Here is a 23,608-nt window from a genome sequence, read left to right on the forward strand (position 1 = left end):
CCTGGACAATTGGATCTTGACTCCCGGAGTTTCAGCACCAAAAATGTTGGGTTTTTAATCCAGAGAAATGTGAGTTTAAAAGATTAAAAGGAAAATGATCAACACAGAGACGGGATTTTGTGACGTCAGCGTGTGCCGGGTGGAGAGAAGATGCTGGCTTGGAAAGCCATCACCTTCTCCCACAGATCCCTTCATGGCAAAGCCTTTTATTAACAGTTTACAACATCAAACAGGCGGGCCTAAAACAGAAGAGCCAGTAATCATTGTCTGGGAGGATGCAGGTAACAAGATAGTGTGAATTGACCAACTGGCTGGATGGAAGTCACACAGCCGTGTGATTCTGCCTCATGACCTACAGGAGGTCATTAAAGTTTATGACCCTTCTGGTTGAAACACAGGATAGTTATCACTCTAACAGGAAGTTCCAACCACTCGAATCCAAGCACCAGAGAAGAACATGCAGAGGGAAAAACAAAAAATGTTAGAGTCTCACGGTGGTTTCCAGAGATAAGGAGCTCTAATGGTCGTGTCTGATGAGTGATTTGATGCAGCTTCTTCCCATCAATAGCTGAAACTAAGAGGTTTTTTCAGAGGAATAGTCTCAATCTTCAACTGTTGAACCAGGCTTGAGTCATTGAGGTTTCTCTCACACCCAGAGTCTATGAAAGCTGACAAAGTGAGAATCTGATCAGAACAGAACAAAGTCGCAGGTAACAGTAGGTGAGGAGTTTTTTCAGATCTTAGATGGTCCGTCAGACTCCTCACATCCTCTGACGGACCCCGGGTTTTGATTTAGCCGGGCATGTAGCAATAAAGTGGCCAGGCTCACCACAATACAGACACAAGTTTCCTTTGAATCTTCGTTGTCTTTCTTCATTGGAAAGCCTTGTATGCCCAATCTGCATGGGTTCGACCTCAGTTCCTTCAGTGGACGAGGAGACAAAGTGAGTGGAATGAACAGGAGCAGAAGACGATTGATTCTTAATCCTTGGTCTGGTACTGGGCTCTAGAGATCCAGAAAAAACAGAAGTGCTGTTAGATGCAACACTCCAACACTGAAGAGAGGTCTGGCCGCTGCTTAAATAGTTGGTCTCCTAATCAGGTGAATCAGCCTCAGGTGTGTAGGTGGCTTCATCTCAGGAGACCCAGGGCGCTCTCTGCTGGAGAAAGGAGGCAGATCTCCAGATCCCAACAATTAAACTATTTAATGAGGGCTGTGGGAAGAAGAGCGGCCATTTTTGTTTTCTATTTCTTTGTTCCATTGCTGGTAACTGGAGGGAGGCTGAGGCCCAGAGGATCTTGTAAATGTTTAGTTTCTTTTGCACCCTGTTTTGAGTTTTTGAGCACAATAAATCACCAACACCGGTAACCCGACTGAGACTGGATTCTTGAAGGCCAAAGAACCCCGTCACAGTGACCCAAATCATCACTGTTACTGTTATTATATCGTAAATTAAATCATTACTGTTAAATTGTATGTATTGTCCAATTGTTTATTTGAATTCTTATTCTGGATTAGTTGGAGACATACACTAGGCTATATCAGCCCCACCAAAAATATTTTTCACCAGCTGCCACTGAATTACAACACTTTAGAAGTCTGTATAAATGTGTATCTATATATTTTTTTAAATAAACTTTCCTCCTCTTTTTTCCTAACTTTCTCTTTTTCAGTTTTCCCGCCCTTCAGCCTGTGATGGAGGAACAGGACAGATTATCTGTGGCTTTATCTCTAATTGTCCATCAGTGTGTTTCTTTATGCTGAGCAGGTCGCAGTGGAACACATGGAGGATGAATGTCTCTATCATTCTACATGTTATAGATCTAACCTGCAGTACTTTCCATGGCTCCGCAGCAATCCCTGCCTGTTATTTCCTTTAATAAGCTGCTTCATGCTGAGGTGTATAATTTCCCGATCCAGACCCTCTGACTCAGGATCAGGCTGCAGCCTTCATGCAGGTTCTGGTTCTGGAAGGAACCAGCAGTCCCTTCCTGAGGAAACACTGACCTCTAGCGGTCAGGTCGGGTACCGCAGCTCTGCTGAACAACACCAGGTGAGTTTAGGCTGGGTTAATCAGACCGAACCGAACCGAACCAGAGCAGAAATAAATCAGCTTTTTTCTCTGAGCAAACTGGTTCCAGCGAGGCGCTGTGCAGGAACCAGACTGGTTCCCAGTAACTGGTCCAGGTCTGGGTCTACTAAGGCAGACATCAAAGTCTCCCAGAAGTTCAGGAGTCTCTCTGATAGCGATAGTTGTTCACTGATGCGCGCGAGTCTGATCAATGATCCTGGATTTTAAACTACGGGAGGAGGAGTTTTTTTTTTTTTATGCGAGTGAGAGCGAGCAGGAAATACAATAATTGATGCATCATGTGAGGATTAGAACTACTGAGATTATGCAGGAACAATAAACGGTTTAGCAGGTTTTCTGTCTCCCTGCAGGTCTGGTCGATCCTTCAGTCCTCTGTGGTTTCTAGCTTGCAGGTGTTGCAGCTCTGCCTCCACCTGCTGATGGAGGCCTATGTTGACCTCTGCCTCTCCTTTGGGTGAGTGAAATGTTTCATTTATCCATCTGTGCTATGGCTGGACAGTGTACTAGCATTTATTGACTGTATAGATAACCAGATGCAGAGGTCCAGAAACATTTAGACGGTCTGTTAACATCTATCAGGGATTTTTCAAATGTTATTTCCTGCATAAGATGAAATAGCTAATAACAGGTAGCAGTTATCACCCATCCATCTTTATCTATATATGGGGCCACTGGTCCACTGGAGACATACAAACCAACTATAGTTGATCATTATCCTGATTTAGTACAGTTATAAAAGATGCATTAACCTGGGTTTAGTATTTAGGCCTGTTTAAAAGGCCATGGAATCAAACCAGATGTTTCACCTTTAATCAGCTGAACCATTTCTATTAGTTTGCTGGTTGAGGGATAAGATTAAACCAGGAAAATAAGATGTATCTGTATCATGTACAGAAGGAAAAGTCAAAGATGTTGGCTTGGGGCACCGATCAGAGGTCCCTTCCAGGATGGAGTCACAGCCAAACAGGAACAGACCAGATGAAGCTACTATGAGAAAAAGCAGAGAGAGCAGAACGTTAGAGATTGAACTAACAGATTCTGCAGAGTGGGAGAATAGAGATAGAATGAAGCAGAATGATGAAAAAGGGGTCCCTATGTCCTCCAGCAGTCTAAGCCTATAGCAGCAGAACTATAGAGATAGATCAGGATAACCTGAGCCACTCTAACTAGAAGCTTTATCAAAAAGGAAAGTTTTAAGCCTAGCCTTAAAAGTAGACAGGGTGTCTGCCTCACGGACTAAAACTGGTAGTTGGTTCCACAGGAGAGGAGCCTGAGAACTAAAAGATCTGCCTCCCATTCTACTTTTAGAAATTCTAGGAACCACTAGTAAACCTGCAGATTGAGAGCGAAGTGCTCTGTTAGGAACATAAGGAACAATCAGATCTCTGATATAAGATGGAGCTTGGCCATTTAAGGCTTTATATGTGAGAAGGAGGATTTTAAATTCTATTCTGGATTTAACAGGAAGCCAATGAAGAGAAGCCAGGATAGGCGAGATATGATCTCTCTTTTTCATTTTCATTAGAACTCTGGCTGCAGCATTTTGGATCAGCTGAAGGCTTTTAACTACAGTTTGTGGACTTCCTGATAGTAAAGAATTACAATAGTCCAGCCTTGAAGTAACAAATGCATGGACTAGTTTCTCAGCATCACCCCTGGACAGGAGATTGCTCATTTTAGCAATATTCCTCAGATGAAAGAAGGAAATTCTAGAAACATCTTTGATCTGGGATTTAAATGACAGGTCCTGATCAAAAACAACACCAAAATTTTTATTTTATTATCTGAAATCAGTTTAATCCCATCCAAATGAAGTGACTGACTAATCAGCTTCTTTTTCAGAGACTCTGGTCCAAAGACTATAACTTCTGTTTTGTCTGCATTCAGAAGCAGAAAGTTAAGAGTCATCCAGGTTTTTATGTCTTCAGACATGCCTGTAATCTATGTAATGGGTTAGCTTCATCTGTATTATAGACAGATATAGCTGGGTATCATCAGCATAACAGTGGAAATTAATCCCATGCTGTCTAATAATTCTACCGATTGGGAGCATGTATAAAGTAAAGAGAATTGGTCCTAGCACTGATCCCTGTGGTACTCCACTGGTAACCATGGTGTTGTGCAGTGATATCAGTCTTTACTGCTATTCTGAATGACAATAAATGAATTCAAATAAAGTTGTTCTATATATATTACAGTCTTTTCAATACAAGGCCAGTCTGTCTGTATTGTAGAAAATGGGTTATTAAAGGATTTAATAGGTTTGCTCACACAGAAATAGAATAACACAAACTTCTCTAATACTAAATGAATGTGGAATTATCAGATTTAATATCAGAAACTGTAATATTTCAGTGATATCAATGATGGCTGTTGTGATAAAGTGGATTTGAGCTGTTTTGATTTGGTCCTCTTGGTTCAGACTTCCTGTGTGGATTGCATCTCTTCTCTGCGCTGCTCAGCGCCTCAGAAGTGACCACGCTCGACGTAAGAAGGTCTACCGCCTCATGCAGAGGAGACTGGTAGGTGGAAACGACTCGGCGTCCTGCAGGCAGTCACAGTAGAGGGATATCTGTTATACTGGGCAGTCTGTCCGGCTTTATATGTCTGCTCAGTGAAGGCGTCACCAGGACTAATAGAAGAATGGGTGTAGGCAGCAGATTATCCATATCAGTGAATCTAAAATAACTGAGATAAGCTCTTCCAATAACCTGATGATGTCATGCTAAAACGCGTTTAGCTTTAGCGTTCGAAAACAATTAAAAACAATCCACTGGACTTTGTTTCCAAGTTTGAAGACGAGACAAGTTTAGAAAACATGCAAATAGAAATGGATGAACGGGTCCCCCCCTTTGGAATGGGGGTCGTTTGGCTTCTTTGTTAGCCTGCAATGCCCCATACCTGTCTATGTCTCTGAAAGGGGGGTCGTTAGAGGGAATTGTTGGCCTGGATAATAGACGAGGTCTTCTATTCACCTGTAACCCCCTCCACCAGCCTTGTTGGCCTGGCAGAAGAGCCCCTTCAATTCTTGACATCAAAAATATATTTCTGCTAGTAGAAATATAATTATAGATGTAAACTACTTATTTTATACTTTATAACAACTTTAATTGTAATTTCAGATATCTACATTTTAATAATGATTACATAAAATGCAGTTTTAGATATTTTGAAAAGAATGAGGCTTCGTATTAACATAAAATAGGCAGTCTACCTAGTCACATTTCTATTATAGATAGAACTAAAGCATTCTACCTAGTCACATTTCTATTATAGATAGCACTAAAGCATTCTACCTAGTCACATTTCTATTATAGATAGCACTAAAGCATTCTACCTAGTCACATTTCTATTATAGATAGAACTAAAGCATTCTACCTAGTCACATTTCTATTATAGATAGCACTAAAGCATTCTACCTAGTCACATTTCTATTATAGATAGAACTAAAGCATTCTACCTAGTCACATTTCTATTATAGATAGCACTAAAGCATTCTACCTAGTCACATTTCTATTATAGATAGCACTAAAGCATTCTACCTAGTCACATTTCTATTATAGATAGAACTAAAGCATTCTACCTAGTCACATTTCTATTATAGATAGCACTAAAGCATTCTACCTAGTCACATTTCTATTATAGATAGCACTAAAGCATTCTACCTAGTCACATTTCTATTATAGATAGCACTAAAGCATTCTACCTAGTCACATTTCTATTATAGATAGCACTAAAGCATTCTACCTAGTCACATTTCTATTATAGATAGCACTAAAGCATTCTACCTAGTCACATTTCTATTATAGATAGCACTAAAGCATTCTACCTAGTCACATTTCTATTATAGATAGAACTAAAGCATTCTACCTAGTCACATTTCTATTATAGATAGAACTAAAGCATTCTACCTAGTCACATTTCTATTATAGATAGCACTAAAGCATTCTACCTAGTCACATTTCTATTATAGATAGCACTAAAGCATTCTACCTAGTCACATTTCTATTATAGATAGAACTAAAGCATTCTACCTAGTCACATTTCTATTATAGATAGCACTAAAGCATTCTACCTAGTCACATTTCTATTATAGATAGCACTAAAGCATTCTACCTAGTCACATTTCTATTATAGATAGCACTAAAGCATTCTACCTAGTCACATTTCTATTATAGATAGCACTAAAGCATTCTACCTAGTCACATTTCTATTATAGATAGCACTAAAGCATTCTACCTAGTCACATTTCTATTATAGATAGCACTAAAGCATTCTACCTAGTCACATTTCTATTATAGATAGCACTAAAGCATTCTACCTAGTCACATTTCTATTATAGATAGCACTAAAGCATTCTACCTAGTCACATTTCTATTATAGATAGCACTAAAGCATTCTACCTAGTCACATTTCTATTATAGATAGCACTAAAGCATTCTACCTAGTCACATTTCTATTATAGATAGCACTAAAGCATTCTACCTAGTCACATTTCTATTATAGATAGCACTAAAGCATTCTACCTAGTCACATTTCTATTATAGATAGCACTAAAGCATTCTACCTAGTCACATTTCTATTATAGATAGCACTAAAGCATTCTACCTAGTCACATTTCTATTATAGATAGCACTAAAGCATTCTACCTAGTCACATTTCTATTATAGATAGCACTAAAGCATTCTACCTAGTCACATTTCTATTATAGATAGCACTAAAGCATTCTACCTAGTCACATTTCTATTATAGATAGCACTAAAGCATTCTACCTAGTCACATTTCTATTATAGATAGCACTAAAGCATTCTACCTAGTCACATTTCTATTATAGATAGCACTAAAGCATTCTACCTAGTCACATTTCTATTATAGATAGCACTAAAGCATTCTACCTAGTCACATTTCTATTATAGATAGCACTAAAGCATTCTACCTAGTCACATTTCTATTATAGATAGCACTAAAGCATTCTACCTAGTCACATTTCTATTATAGATAGCACTAAAGCATTCTACCTAGTCACATTTCTATTATAGATAGCACTAAAGCATTCTACCTAGTCACATTTCTATTATAGATAGCACTAAAGCATTCTACCTAGTCACATTTCTATTATAGATAGCACTAAAGCATTCTACCTAGTCACATTTCTATTATAGATAGCACTAAAGCATTCTACCTAGTCACATTTCTATTATAGATAGCACTAAAGCATTCTACCTAGTCACATTTCTATTATAGATAGCACTAAAGCATTCTACCTAGTCACATTTCTATTATAGATAGCACTAAAGCATTCTACCTAGTCACATTTCTATTATAGATAGCACTAAAGCATTCTACCTAGTCACATTTCTATTATAGATAGCACTAAAGCATTCTACCTAGTCACATTTCTATTATAGATAGCACTAAAGCATTCTACCTAGTCACATTTCTATTATAGATAGCACTAAAGCATTCTACCTAGTCACATTTCTATTATAGATAGCACTAAAGCATTCTACCTAGTCACATTTCTATTATAGATAGCACTAAAGCATTCTACCTAGTCACATTTCTATTATAGATAGCACTAAAGCATTCTACCTAGTCACATTTCTATTATAGATAGCACTAAAGCATTCTACCTAGTCACATTTCTATTATAGATAGCACTAAAGCATTCTACCTAGTCACATTTCTATTATAGATAGCACTAAAGCATTCTACCTAGTCACATTTCTATTATAGATAGCACTAAAGCATTCTACCTAGTCACATTTCTATTATAGATAGCACTAAAGCATTCTACCTAGTCACATTTCTATTATAGATAGCACTAAAGCATTCTACCTAGTCACATTTCTATTATAGATAGCACTAAAGCATTCTACCTAGTCACATTTCTATTATAGATAGCACTAAAGCATTCTACCTAGTCACATTTCTATTATAGATAGCACTAAAGCATTCTACCTAGTCACATTTCTATTATAGATAGCACTAAAGCATTCTACCTAGTCACATTTCTATTATAGATAGCACTAAAGCATTCTACCTAGTCACATTTCTATTATAGATAGCACTAAAGCATTCTACCTAGTCACATTTCTATTATAGATAGCACTAAAGCATTCTACCTAGTCACATTTCTATTATAGATAGCACTAAAGCATTCTACCTAGTCACATTTCTATTATAGATAGCACTAAAGCATTCTACCTAGTCACATTTCTATTATAGATAGCACTAAAGCATTCTACCTAGTCACATTTCTATTATAGATAGCACTAAAGCATTCTACCTAGTCACATTTCTATTATAGATAGCACTAAAGCATTCTACCTAGTCACATTTCTATTATAGATAGCACTAAAGCATTCTACCTAGTCACATTTCTATTATAGATAGCACTAAAGCATTCTACCTAGTCACATTTCTATTATAGATAGCACTAAAGCATTCTACCTAGTCACATTTCTATTATAGATAGCACTAAAGCATTCTACCTAGTCACATTTCTATTATAGATAGCACTAAAGCATTCTACCTAGTCACATTTCTATCATAGATAGCACTAAAGCATTCTACCTAGTCACATTTCTATCATAGATAGCACTAAAGCATTCTACCTAGTCACATTTCTATTATAGATAGCACTAAAGCATTCTACCTAGTCACATTTCTATTATAGATAGCACTAAAGCATTCTACCTAGTCACATTTCTATTATAGATAGCACTAAAGCATTCTACCTAGTCACATTTCTATTATAGATAGCACTAAAGCATTCTACCTAGTCACATTTCTATTATAGATAGCACTAAAGCATTCTACCTAGTCACATTTCTATTATAGATAGCACTAAAGCATTCTACCTAGTCACATTTCTATTATAGATAGCACTAAAGCATTCTACCTAGTCACATTTCTATTATAGATAGCACTAAAGCATTCTACCTAGTCACATTTCTATTATAGATAGCACTAAAGCATTCTACCTAGTCACATTTCTATCATAGATAGCACTAAAGCATTCTACCTAGTCACATTTCTATTATAGATAGCACTAAAGCATTCTACCTAGTCACATTTCTATTATAGATAGCACTAAAGCATTCTACCTAGTCACATTTCTATTATAGATAGCACTAAAGCATTCTACCTAGTCACATTTCTATTATAGATAGCACTAAAGCATTCTACCTAGTCACATTTCTATTATAGATAGCACTAAAGCATTCTACCTAGTCACATTTCTATTATAGATAGCACTAAAGCATTCTACCTAGTCACATTTCTATTATAGATAGCACTAAAGCATTCTACCTAGTCACATTTCTATTATAGATAGCACTAAAGCATTCTACCTAGTCACATTTCTATTATAGATAGCACTAAAGCATTCTACCTAGTCACATTTCTATTATAGATAGCACTAAAGCATTCTACCTAGTCACATTTCTATTATAGATAGCACTAAAGCATTCTACCTAGTCACATTTCTATTATAGATAGCACTAAAGCATTCTACCTAGTCACATTTCTATTATAGATAGCACTAAAGCATTCTACCTAGTCACATTTCTATTATAGATAGCACTAAAGCATTCTACCTAGTCACATTTCTATTATAGATAGCACTAAAGCATTCTACCTAGTCACATTTCTATTATAGATAGCACTAAAGCATTCTACCTAGTCACATTTCTATTATAGATAGCACTAAAGCATTCTACCTAGTCACATTTCTATTATAGATAGCACTAAAGCATTCTACCTAGTCACATTTCTATTATAGATAGCACTAAAGCATTCTACCTAGTCACATTTCTATTATAGATAGCACTAAAGCATTCTACCTAGTCACATTTCTATTATAGATAGCACTAAAGCATTCTACCTAGTCACATTTCTATTATAGATAGCACTAAAGCATTCTACCTAGTCACATTTCTATTATAGATAGCACTAAAGCATTCTACCTAGTCACATTTCTATTATAGATAGCACTAAAGCATTCTACCTAGTCACATTTCTATTATAGATAGCACTAAAGCATTCTACCTAGTCACATTTCTATTATAGATAGCACTAAAGCATTCTACCTAGTCACATTTCTATTATAGATAGCACTAAAGCATTCTACCTAGTCACATTTCTATTATAGATAGCACTAAAGCATTCTACCTAGTCACATTTCTATTATAGATAGCACTAAAGCATTCTACCTAGTCACATTTCTATTATAGATAGCACTAAAGCATTCTACCTAGTCACATTTCTATTATAGATAGCACTAAAGCATTCTACCTAGTCACATTTCTATTATAGATAGCACTAAAGCATTCTACCTAGTCACATTTCTATTATAGATAGCACTAAAGCATTCTACCTAGTCACATTTCTATTATAGATAGCACTAAAGCATTCTACCTAGTCACATTTCTATTATAGATAGCACTAAAGCATTCTACCTAGTCACATTTCTATTATAGATAGCACTAAAGCATTCTACCTAGTCACATTTCTATTATAGATAGCACTAAAGCATTCTACCTAGTCACATTTCTATTATAGATAGCACTAAAGCATTCTACCTAGTCACATTTCTATTATAGATAGCACTAAAGCATTCTACCTAGTCACATTTCTATTATAGATAGCACTAAAGCATTCTACCTAGTCACATTTCTATTATAGATAGCACTAAAGCATTCTACCTAGTCACATTTCTATTATAGATAGCACTAAAGCATTCTACCTAGTCACATTTCTATTATAGATAGAACTAAAGCATTCTACCTAGTCACATTTCTATTATAGATAGCACTAAAGCATTCTACCTAGTCACATTTCTATTATAGATAGCACTAAAGCATTCTACCTAGTCACATTTCTATTATAGATAGCACTAAAGCATTCTACCTAGTCACATTTCTATTATAGATAGCACTAAAGCATTCTACCTAGTCACATTTCTATTATAGATAGCACTAAAGCATTCTACCTAGTCACATTTCTATTATAGATAGCACTAAAGCATTCTACCTAGTCACATTTCTATTATAGATAGCACTAAAGCATTCTACCTAGTCACATTTCTATTATAGATAGTGTTATGCCATTTGCCATGATCATACTTTTTGGACATTGGGAAGCAGTGTCCATATTTCATCCTGATAGGATGACCAGAGAAGAAAACGCAGCTTTGGTGAATAACAGCTGGGGGACTTCTGCAGCCCCCCTTTTTCAGCCAAAGCAGCCACAAGCAGTCACATGGAAGTCACAGAGGTGTGAAAACCTACCCCCCTCCCTGTGAGAACAGAACAAAACCACAGAGCACACAGGATTCTTCCTCTTTTGGCCTCTTCACTTTTTCTCCCTCGTCTGATCCAGCCTGCTTCTGCTCCTGCTCTCAAAGCTGGGGCCCACTGTGGCCCACAGTGGAGATGCAGGCCCCAGGGGAACCAGATCCCCAGAACCATCAAGGATGAGTCAGAACTCTTCAGAACCTAACTGCTGCAAACAGAACTTTTGCAACACATTTCTCTTGAGTTTCAGAACTTACAGAGCCAAACTGGATGAGGAGCATGCCCTGGTGTGAGACTGAGAGGACCCCTGCTGTGAGACTGAGACAATGAGTCCCTGACTGCAGAGCTGCAAAACTGGATGAAACTCAAGCTTTCCAAATGGACATGGAAAAAAGGTTTGCAGGTCTGGCATGATTAGGGACAGGAAAAGCAATATGTCTTTTGATGATGCTAATCATATCGTGTGTTTACTGCTGAGTAAAGACAACGCTAATTGATGCTAAAGAATGGACTGCATGCTACGCTATGCTACAGGAATATGTGTTGAGCTGTTGCTAAAGCTTAGACAAGCTTTATTCACTAAGGATTTAACACTGATAGAACATTAGTGTTCATGTGTTCCTCAAATGCTCATTACATTTCCATTGCCAAGTATGACCAAGAGTCATTTAGTGGAATCCCGATGTCTATTCGCTGCTAGCTATTTCAAAGAGGGTAAAGAATCATTTAGCTAAAGGTTATTGGTTCTTGATTAAGCAAATCATTCAATAGAACATTAGTTAGCCAAATAATGTTTTATTCACCTCATGGATTTGCATTGTGAATTGGTCTGAAAACATTCCAATTTCTTTAAAATTAGTGAAAAGCTAATTTGATCACATTCCAAATTATTCCAGATAAACATTGGTTTCAAACACAGAATCCATCTTAAACTGTAATATGTTTTTCAACCGTTTTCCCCTTCCTCTTTGTACATAGTAGTTAGTTTAGTTTAGTTGAGTTTTACTAGTCTTAGTTGAGAGTGTTAAACTGAAATATGTTTGACTTGGAGCTGAATGATTTTTGTTAATAAAATCTTATATTTTGAACAGAAGTTGTGGTGAATTTATTCCATGTATGTGCAGAAATGACTGTTTGACCATGATTAGTGCTCGAATCACTCTTTCATCTATTGTTCTAACACACAGTTAGTAGGACTGTGTGTCATAAACAGTATATAACAGCTGAAATAATATCTGATTAAATAAGATATTTCACCACCCCTACAGGGGAGGGCAATAAACATCTTACAGTATCAGAAACATAAATTCCCAGCGGGCTGGGAATAGAATTTAACTATAGAATCACAACAATAGAACTAAAGCATTCTACTTAGTCACATTTCTGTTATAGATAGAACTAAAGCATTCTACCTAGTCACATTTCTATTATAGATAGCACTAAAGCGGTCTACCTAGTCACATTTCTATTATAGATAGAACTAAAGCATTCTACCTAGTCACATTTCTGTTATAGATAGAACTAAAGCATTCTACCTAGTCACATTTCTGTTATAGATAGAACTAAAGCATTCTACCTAGTCACATTTCTATTATAGATAGCACTAAAGCGGTCTACCTAGTCACATTTCTATTATAGATAGAACTAAAGCATTCTACCTAGTCACATTTCTATTATAGATAGCACTAAAGCGGTCTACCTAGTCACATTTCTATTATAGATAGCACTAAAGCGGTCTACCTAGTCACATTTCTATTATAGATAGAACTAAAGCATTCTACCTAGTCACATTTCTATTATAGATAGCACTAAAGTGGTCTACCTAGTCACATTTCTATTATAGATAGAACTAAAGCATTCTATCTAGTCACATTTCTGTTATAGATAGAACTAAAGCATTCTACCTAGTCACATTTCTGTTATAGATAGAACTAAAGCATTCTACCTAGTCACATTTCTATTATAGATAGCACTAAAGCGGTCTACCTAGTCACATTTCTATTATAGATAGAACTAAAGCATTCTACCTAGTCACATTTCTATTATAGATAGCACTAAAGCGGTCTACCTAGTCACATTTCTATTATGGATAGCACTAAAGCGGTCTACCTAGTCACATTTCTATTATAGATAGAACTAAAGCATTCTACCTAGTCACATTTCTATTATAGATAGCACTAAAGTGGTCTACCTAGTCACATTTCTATTATAGATAGAACTAAAGCATTCTACCTAGTCACATTTCTATTATAGATAGCACTAAAGCGGTCTACCTAGTCACGTTTCTATTATAGATAGAACTAAAGCATTCTACCTAGTCACATTTCTGTTATAGATAGCACTAAAGCATTCTACCTAGTCACATTTCTGTTATAGATAGAACTAAAGCATTCTACCTAGTCACATTTCTATTATAGATAGAACTAAAGCATTCTACCTAGTCACATTTCTATTATAGATAGAACTAAAGCATTCTACCTAGTCACATTTCTGTTAGAGATAGCACTAAAGCATTCTACCTAGTCACATTTCTGTTATAGATAGAACTAAAGCATTCTACCTAGTCACATTTCTGTTATAGATAGAACTAAAGCATTCTACCTAGTCACATTTCTATTATAGATAGAACTAAAGCATTCTACCTAGTCACATTTCTGTTATAGATAGCACTAAAGCATTCTATCTAGTCACATTTCTATTATAGATAGAACTAAAGCATTCTACCTAGTCACATTTCTGTTATAGATAGCACTAAAGCATTCCATCTAGTCACATTTCTGTTATAGATAGAACTAAAGCATTCTACCTAGTCACGTTTCTGTTATAGATAGCACTAAAGCATTCTACCTAGTCACATTTCTGTTATAGATAGAACTAAAGCATTCTACCTAGTCACGTTTCTGTTATAGATAGCACTAAAGCATTCTACCTAGTCACATTTCTGTTATAGATAGAACTGAAGCATTCTACCTAGTCACATTTCTGTTATAGATAGAACTAAAGCATTCTACCTAGTCACATTTCTGTTATAGATAGAACTAAAGCATTCTACCTAGTCACATTTCTGTTATAGATAGCACTAAAGCATTCCATCTAGTCACATTTCTGTTATAGATAGAACTAAAGCATTCTACCTAGTCAAATTTCTGTTATAGATAGCACTAAAGCATTCTATCTAGTCACATTTCTGTTATAGATAGCACTAAAGCATTCTACCTAGTCACATTTCTGTTATAGATAGAACTAAAGCATTCTACCTAGTCACATTTCTGTTATAGATAGCACTAAAGCATTCTACCTAGTCACATTTCTGTTATAGATAGCACTAAAGCATTCTACCTAGTCACATTTCTATTATAGATAGAACTTAAGCATTCTACCTAGTCACATTTCTATTATAGATAGAACTGAAGCATTCTACCTAGTCACATTTCTGTTATAGATAGCTCTAAAGCATTCTACCTAGTCACATTTCTATTATAGATAGAACTAAAGCATTCTACCTAGTCACATTTCTATTATAGATAGAACTAAAGCATTCTACCTAGTCATATTTCTGTTATAGATAGCACTAAAGCATTCTACCTAGTCACATTTCTATTATAGATAGAACTTAAGCATTCTACCTAGTCACATTTCTATTATAGATAGAACTGAAGCATTCTACCTAGTCACATTTCTGTTATAGATAGCTCTAAAGCATTCTACCTAGTCACATTTCTATTATAGATAGAACTAAAGCATTCTACCTAGTCACATTTCTATTATAGATAGAACTAAAGCATTCTACCTAGTCATATTTCTGTTATAGATAGCACTAAAGCATTCTACCTAGTCACATTTCTATTATAGATAGAACTAAAGCATTCTACCTAGTCATATTTCTGTTATAGATGGCTCTAAAGCATTCTACCTAGTCACATTTCTATTATAGATAGCTCTAAAGCATTCTACCTAGTCACATTTCTGTTATAGATAGAACTAAAGCATTCTACCTAGTCACATTTCTATTATAGATAGAACTAAAGCATTCTACCTAGTCACATTTCTGTTATAGATAGCACTAAAGCATTCTACCTAGTCACATTTCTGTTATAGATAGAACTAAAGCATTCTACCTAGTCACATTTCTGTTATAGATAGCACTAAAGCATTCTACCTAGTCACATTTCTGTTATAGATAGCACTAAAGCATTCTACCTAGTCACATTTCTGTTATAGATAGCACTAAAGCATTCTACCTAGTCACATTTCTGTTATAGATAGCACTAAAGCATTCTACCTAGTCACATTTCTGTTATAGATAGCACTAAAGCATTCTACCTAGTCACATTTCTGTTATAGATAGCACTAAAGCATTCTACCTAGTCACATTTCTGTTATAGATAGCACTAAAGCATTCTACCTAGTCACATTTCTGTTATAGATAGCACTAAAGCATTCTACCTAGTCACATTTCTATTATAGATAGCACTAAAGCATTCTACCTAGTCACATTTCTATTATAGATAGAACTGAAGCATTCTACCTAGTCCCAATGACATCACTCCTAGCCAGAATTCTATTTTAGATTTCACTAATTACATTTCTACCAGCAGAAATCAAACCAAGTATTCAGGAATCAGATTTGTATTGGTCAGAACTATATTTCAGACATCTATAACTTGACTTATTCTAGGCGGCCATTTTAACATATATTGGTTTGGATATCATGCTCATTGAGCTGCGTGAAGCTGACACCCCACCCACGTCAAAAAACTCTGCAAATAGACCGAATGGTTAGTGCAACGTTAGTGCAGATTTGTGCAGAAAAAAAAATTGTTTGTGCTACTTTTGTTTAAGAGATATTAAAGATTATTTCTTAGGTCATCCAGAGGTCACCATCCCCCCATTAAACTCCAATTTGAACCAAAGTGGTCTCCTTTTTTAGTGCTTCATTTGTGCTGATTTGTGCCGTTAAAACGGCCATTTGTGCTATTTTAGTTTTTAAGATATAATAAATAAAAATTTAGGCCGGGGACGTCGCCATCCCCCTATTAGAGAGCTGCGGAAGTGAACAAGTCAGCAGCAAAGCAAAGGAGTCTCGTCTAAGTTAGTTAGAGTCACCTCTGCATGTTAGTGGATGTTTCAAGTGTGTAACTGATGACATGTAAGTCATCAGTTACACACACTCCCTGTAAAGTCTTGTGAGGACTTCAAATTTGCCAAACGGTCAATGCCGTTTTAATAACTCTTACATTTAATGTCATAAGTTACAAATTAAAGCTTGATGCATTTTATTTAAGCATAAAGAAGTTGGTTAATTGAAATGACACTATATTGCCTACGCGCTGTGCACTTCTAACTTCATCCTTCTGGCGCATCTCAGTTATCTTTTTAAACCAGTTTGCTGCTCAATGTGCGGAAAATAGGGGTCAACAATGTGAATACGACTATCAAAACCACCTTAAAAGAAATCACAGTTACAATATTAGAATAATAATAAAGGAATATAAGTAACAGGTAAAATATTTGTAGAAGTTTGTATAAGTATATAACTGTTGCAGAATGTGAGGATTAGATCATGTGCAGGCTCAGGCTGGTGTGTCCCCCTCTCCATTTGTGAGACGACAATATTGCATTTCTGTGGAGAAAGGTTAATATATTGGTGGCTTTGTTGACATTGCTATCTAAAGCAAAGTTCTTTAAATGAGGCACAATAAATCTCGCTGCAATCAATCTTTATTAGGGAATACAAAACAATATAAAACACATTTTACAATAACAGCTAAAACAACTTGCAATATAAAACAAATATATGAAATTAACTGCTTTCTTGAGAACAGTGGTTAGACCAAACGGTGCATCTGGCCACATCTTCTTCCACCAAGGCGTTCTGACAGCGGACAACAACTGCTGTTGTTGAATAAATACTTTCCTTTCCAGCATGGGGCAACCAAGCCACTGTAGAAAATAAGTATTCTTATAACAGTGGAAAGTACAAAAAAAAAAAAAATAAAATAACAATAAAAACACGTTTCCCTAGAGATCTTTGCCAATAGCATGAATATATAAATAATCTAACAAGAAGGGGACAAACAGGCTCGGTAATCTTCATAATAATGACTCTGATTTATCAGTAGAAACATTTTAAAAAGACTTCCCTTCTTTCCAGTGTTGGCAGTGAGATATAATTTACTTTAGTCCCAGACTAAATTACTGACTGAATTTACAGGATAAAAAGCGGCCTGAAAAAAAAACAGCAGCAGGTGAAATTAGTTGTAGATGTGTAATAAATGTAGTCGGTTGTGATCATCACCTGCAAGTATAGAGAATATAGTTTGAATCGGACATGCAAGCAGCACACAGTTGGTTTTAACGGCACAAACCAGCACAAAGAAGCACTAAAAAGGAGACCACTTTGGATCAAATCGGAGTTTAATGGGGGGATGGTGACGTCATCAGCCAAAAATTAAAATGATTATAACTTAAAAACTAAAATAGCACAAATGACCGTTTTAACGGCACAAATCAGCACAAAGAAGCACTAAAAAAGGAGACCAGTTTCGTTCAAATTGGAGTTTAATGGGGGGATGGTGACCTCTGGATGACCTAAGAAATAATCTTTAATATCTCTTAAAGAAAAGTAGCACAAACAATATTTTTTTCTGCACAAATCTGCACTAACGTTGCACTAACCATTCAGTCTATTTGCAGAGTTTTTTGACGTGGGTGGGGTGTCAGCTTCACGCAGCTTGTTCATTGGGCCGTTACTTTCAGATAACTGAAATGACATCACTCACATCTAATGTAAACACTTTAGTCTAAAAATGAATTTCAGATCTCTGTAATCCAATTCTTATCTAGCTGTAACTCTATTATAGAGATCTGAAATTAGAGTCTATCCTCATTAGAGTTCTTTTTTAGATGTTCATTTTGACTCAGAAGAAATGCATTTGAGACATGTGGAATATATATTCAGTCAAGCTAGTAGATGTGAAAAGGGCCGCCTAAAATTTGTAAAGATTTCAAGGTATCTTAACGTTTATTCTTAATAGTACAATAATAGTTTTAGCATCCTGAAATGTAATTTTTGCTTCCAAAAATGTAATTCAGGATATCTATGTGTGCAGTTTTCCAGGTAGGAACGAGTTTAGACCAGGAAGAATGTTCTTTAGAGATCAACAGATGACAGGACAGCGCTTCTAATAAATGTCAATATGGCCTGCCATAGACTCGCTCTGTCTGTTCTCCCTCATTCCCAAATCCCTGTTATGAACATAATGAAGATGATAACTGTTCATCCTGACAGAAGAACCGTCCTAATTAGATAAACTACATGGAAAACGTTATCTTTAACACATAACCAGCAGGTATTATCAGACAGCAATAAAAAAAATAAATGTTTAATTTTCTGAACTACCAGCATTTGGCTCATCTTCATTAAAAGCAGTTGGTTAAATAATGCCAGCGGTTAACATTTAACCGTTTCATTTTTCCACTGTTTTGTTACGATCGGCTGTTTTTGGTTTGATTTCAACATATTTAAAGTCGTACATTTAGGAATCGATTTAAATCAATCTGTGAAACACGACTTAGATCAGTAAAAGGATACTTATTATGATGAATTTAATACCTACCCAGTAAGGCTGGGTATTATGTCATTTAATCAGATAACATTTAGACTGTGATAAATGTTTTATGACCACGCCCCCTGCTGGCTGTATGTTAGAACAACAATTGAAAGAGTGATTGGAGCTCCAATCATGGTCAAACAGATAAATCTGCACAGATATGGAATAAATTCACCACAACTTCCATTAAAATATAAGAGTTTATTAACAGAAATTAATCAGATCCAAGTCAAACAGATTTTAGTTAAAAACTCTTAGCTAAAACTAGTAAAACTCAACTAAACTAAACTACTATGAACAAAGAGGAAGGAATGATACATTGTTGAAAGCCATAAAATGAAGCAATGACATCACAGTTTATCTGGATTTAAAGTTTGAGAATCAAAGTTTATCTTGAAGAATTTAGGATGAGATCAAATAAGCTAATTTAGAGCGACCGGAATGTTTTTAAACTAATTCCCATTGAAAATCCATGAGGTGCATAAAACATTATTTAGCCAAATAATGTTTTATTGAATGATTTGCTTAATCAAAGATCAATAACCTTTAAATGATTATAAGTCGTCTTTGACCGAGCTAATAGCTAGCTGATTTAGTAATTTAATAATGAATTATAATGAGGAAACACCTGAACAGTGATATCATATTAGTGTTTAATCCTTAGTGAAATAAAGCTTGTTTAAGCTTTATAGACAACAGCTCCAAACATTCTGCTAAACCTGTTAGCTTGTCTTGATTGAATGGTCAAAAATCACCAGAAAGACAAAATGTTTAACTGGAAACTCTTTCTCTAAATGTGCCAGTCCTCTACCTGTGCTGGTCTCCATTTAGGAAAAGCTATGTTTACCAGTATTAGCATCTTAGAATGTCAGGAAGTCCTTTGTTCTCAGATGTTGATGTTGTGCTGCTATAGGCTTAGACTGCTGGAGGACATAGGGACCACTTTTCGTATCTCTATTCTCCCACTCTGCAGAATCTGATTGATCTGATCTCTGACTGTGACTAACTGGATGTGCTCTCTTCATCCTCTGACATGGGAGCTGGCTCGGAGCTCGTCTGCCTGGCTGTGTGTTTCCTGGACGGGGCCGCCTGTGGAGCTGGTTGACAGTTGCCTTTTGTATCTATGCTTCTTTTTCTATGTCTGCTTCTGTCTCCTTGAACCCCAGTGGGCCTCAGCAGATGGCCGCTCACACTGAGCCTGGTTCTGCTGGAGGTTTCTTTCTGTTCAAAGGGAGTTTTTCCTCTCCACTGTCGCTACAAGCATGCTTAGTGTGAGGGATTGCTGAAGAGTCAATGAGTCGATGCAATCAGCTGGTTTTCCTTAGATAGAAAACTTTGAATCAATCTGACTGGATGATCTGGTGAACTGGAAAGTGACCTGAGATGACATGATGTGAATTGGAGCTATAGAAATACACTGAATAGAATTGAATTGAATAGATGCTCCACACCTCCAACATCTTCAAGCATCTGAAAGTTCCTGAAACTCAGACAGAAGTAGTTTTTTTCAAATAAAGCGCATGCAAAAATAACCTCATAATGATTTTAAGAGATTCAAAGATTATTATAATAAGAAACTTAGAGACAAAGGAAATATGAAAGCAACATGGAAACTATTAAATAAGTTACTAAGGTTTCATATTGAATACTATAATATAGGTTCAGAGCTGGGGGTCTGTTTGTCCAGATCACGCCCCTCCAGGTGTTTCTGTCGTTTCTCACCTGGTTCTCTGGGTGTTCTAGGTGATGTTTGGGTCTCATATTGATAGATAGTGGTATTAAATACTCAGAATAACTCCTCTGACTTTTTATTAATTTGTCTGAAGGAATAAAACGAGATATTTTTTAAGCAAAGAGCAAGCCAACCCCAGTTAAACATGACCTGCCTGGTAGAAGTCAGCGTTTGTCCTGTAGCAGAACTCCCTCAGCGTTCTCTGTTCTGCCTGTTCCAGATGCGTCATGGGGTTGGTGTTAAAGAGGGGAATCACTGCCCACCTACCTACGTTTACCCTGAGGAAGTCAAGATGTTGCTGCGCTCTGCCTTCCCAGACGACGTCTGTGGCTACGCTGACCCCGACCATGACCATGTGAGTTTACACTATTTTAGACCCTGGGGTTCATTCTGGTGCATATCTGAGGTCATCCTGTAGACAGGAACTGTTTATGGAACTAGAACCACTTTCTCTCCATCAATGCCTCTTAGATTCTAAAGTTTCAGTGGCCAGAAGGAGGCTCCTATCCTACAGTGAGTTCTGGGACTTCATTGGGGTCTTCTGTCATTTGTTTTTTGGGTCAGGATCTGGACCGGACAAGGAGCTGGATCCCGCTAATGTTCTCCAGGAGAGGGTTAGAGTCTTTGAACCCAGAGCTTTGTCCTGTAGTTCCGCTTTACCACAACTTTATGGAGAAACAACGACACAATAACTACAGACTAGGGTTGTCATGATATTACAAACTCCAGACAGATGCTAAGAAAAATACTAAATACCATCTTTGATATTGAGACGGCAGTTTTTTCAATGTTAGGTTGTTTCTGGCTAAAAAGCAAATTACTTACAGTCTAAAAAAAACCTATCTTTAATTCTATATTTTGTTAGGTTTTATTATTTATACATCATGTGCACTGTTAATTTGTTAGTCAGATTAGACAGAGCAGAAGGCCTTCCTTCACATTGTGGATGTCGTGGTGTGTACGGAGGTCATCTAATCAGGACAGCCTTCGTGTCTCTAAGAGTATACAGAATATGGGCACATCTTGGAGCCGGTCTGATAGGAGAGCTGCTGTATCTGTAACCCTGAGACAGAGAGGCAACCTGCATGGAGTTCAAGACATGGATGGCGTGTCAGTTTCTGATACGGACAGCTAAGCATCCACATGATGCAACACAGACTCAGAAGGTATAAGAAGCAGGTGATGACGTTGTTCGAGGGGCTCAAACTTTGCCGGACGCTTGCGGACGTGATTTTTGAGACCACAGCTGTGCATAGCTCGAAGCATTTTTCTCTGTCCTGTAACGACCTATTCTGGAATAAACTCTGTTACTTTTTTACTCCTGTTTAGTTTGAGTTAAGAGTAGTAGATAACTTGCTCCCAGGAAAAGAACCGGTAGGGAAGTCCCGAGGCGCAGCCGCCTTCAGGGGGACCTAGCTTCCATATTTAACACTGGTAGGGGTGGTAAATATTTTATTTAAAAGAGAATGGCAGCTAGAGAGATTGCACCTCAGTCAACAATCTATGGCATCATCAAGAACTTCAAGGAGAGAGGTTCCATTGTTGCCAAACAGGCTCCAAGTCACCCAAGAAAGACCAGCAAGCGCCAGGACCGTCTCTGAAAAGTGTTTCAGCTGCGGGATGGGGCTGCCAGCAGTGCAGAGCTTGCTCAGGAATGGCAGCGGGCAGAGTGTTAATAAACAGCTGATGTTTTAACCAACCAATAAACTCTTGTTTTTGGTCAGGGCTAACAGGTCTACCTTGATGCAGCCTGAAGCATTCTTTGCTGTCTTCAACCATCTGCTACATAATGTTTATGGTCTCCTTTCTGATTTTTCAGGTGGTCTTCATCACCATGGAGGACCTGCAGAGCATTGGAAACCATTGACCTGTCCCCAGTGTGTTTGGAGGAGAAGAAAAGCTTGTTTCTGGTTTCCATGTTTGGATCGTTTAATCCTGATTGTTTTCATTGTGACTGAACAGCAGAATCAGTGATGCTGTTTAGTACTTTATGATTCTAACTGCTGCTATTTCCAGCAGATTTCTGCTGTTTGTCACAGAAATCCATTAAACAGATGAAAAACCTTTAAAATTGTCAGTTTTGTTTCTAATGAACACGTCCCAGCAGGGTTAGCTACCACCAGCAGAGCTATATGTGACCACCAGTGCAGAGCTATATGTGACCACCAGCAGAGCTATATGTGACCACCAGTGCAGAGCTATATGTGACCACCAGCAGAGCTATATGTGACCACCAGCAGAGCTATATGTGACCACCAGCAGAGCTATATGTGACCACCAGTACAGAGCTATATGTGACCACCAGTACAGAGCTATATGTGACCACCAGTACAGAGCTATATGTGACCACCAGTACAGAGCTATATGTGACCACCAGCAGAGCTATATGTGACCACCAGCAGAGCTATATGTGACCACCAGCAGAGCTATATGTGACCACCAGCAGAGCTATATGTGACCACCAGCAGAGCTATATGTGACCACCAGCAGAGCTATATGTGACCACCAGCAGAGCTATATGTGACCACCAGCAGAGCTATATGTGACCACCAGTACAGAGCTATATGTGACCACCAGCAGAGCTATATGTGACCACCAGTGCAGAGCTATATGTGACCACCAGCAGAGCTATATGTGACCACCAGCAGAGCTATATGTGACCACCAGCAGAGCTATATGTGACCACCAGCAGAGCTATATGTGACCACCAGCAGAGCTATATGTGACCACCAGTACAGAGCTATATGTGACCACCAGCAGAGCTATATGTGACCACCAGTGCAGAGCTATATGTGACCACCAGCAGAGCTATATGTGACCACCAGCAGAGCTATATGTGACCACCAGCAGAGCTATATGTGACCACCAGCA

At 37.2% G+C, this 23,608-nt stretch overlaps 1 protein-coding gene across 1 annotated transcript; it reads left to right on the plus strand.

The window, feature by feature from the left end:
• Positions 1-1,697: 1,697 nt before the first annotated feature.
• Positions 1,698-22,794, plus strand: LOC119780082. Its single transcript, XM_038279985.1, has 5 exons — positions 1,698-2,054; positions 2,444-2,547; positions 4,516-4,615; positions 20,958-21,092; positions 22,557-22,794. The coding sequence occupies exons 1-5, from the start codon at positions 1,785-1,787 to the stop codon at positions 22,602-22,604; spliced, it is 657 nt and encodes a 218-aa protein (XP_038135913.1). The 5' UTR covers positions 1,698-1,784; the 3' UTR covers positions 22,605-22,794.
• Positions 22,795-23,608: the final 814 nt, after the last annotated feature.

The sequence above is a fragment of the Cyprinodon tularosa genome, unplaced genomic scaffold (genome assembly GCF_016077235.1).
Source record: "Cyprinodon tularosa strain WSP-4 unplaced genomic scaffold, ASM1607723v1 ctg1022, whole genome shotgun sequence".
Classification (NCBI taxonomy): domain Eukaryota; kingdom Metazoa; phylum Chordata; class Actinopteri; order Cyprinodontiformes; family Cyprinodontidae; genus Cyprinodon; species Cyprinodon tularosa.

What these genes read in the sequence shown, in the direction of transcription:
- LOC119780082 (XM_038279985.1), top strand. Translation starts at nt 1,785, where the DNA reads ATGGAGGATGAATGTCTCTATCATTCTACATGTTATAGATCTAACCTG. An exon ending in GACCTCTGCCTCTCCTTTGG is followed by an intron (nt 2,548 to 4,515) that starts GTGAGTGAAATG and finishes CTCTTGGTTCAG; the next exon opens with ACTTCCTGTGTGGATTGCAT. An exon ending in GCCTCATGCAGAGGAGACTG is followed by an intron (nt 4,616 to 20,957) that starts GTAGGTGGAAAC and finishes TGCCTGTTCCAG; the next exon opens with ATGCGTCATGGGGTTGGTGT.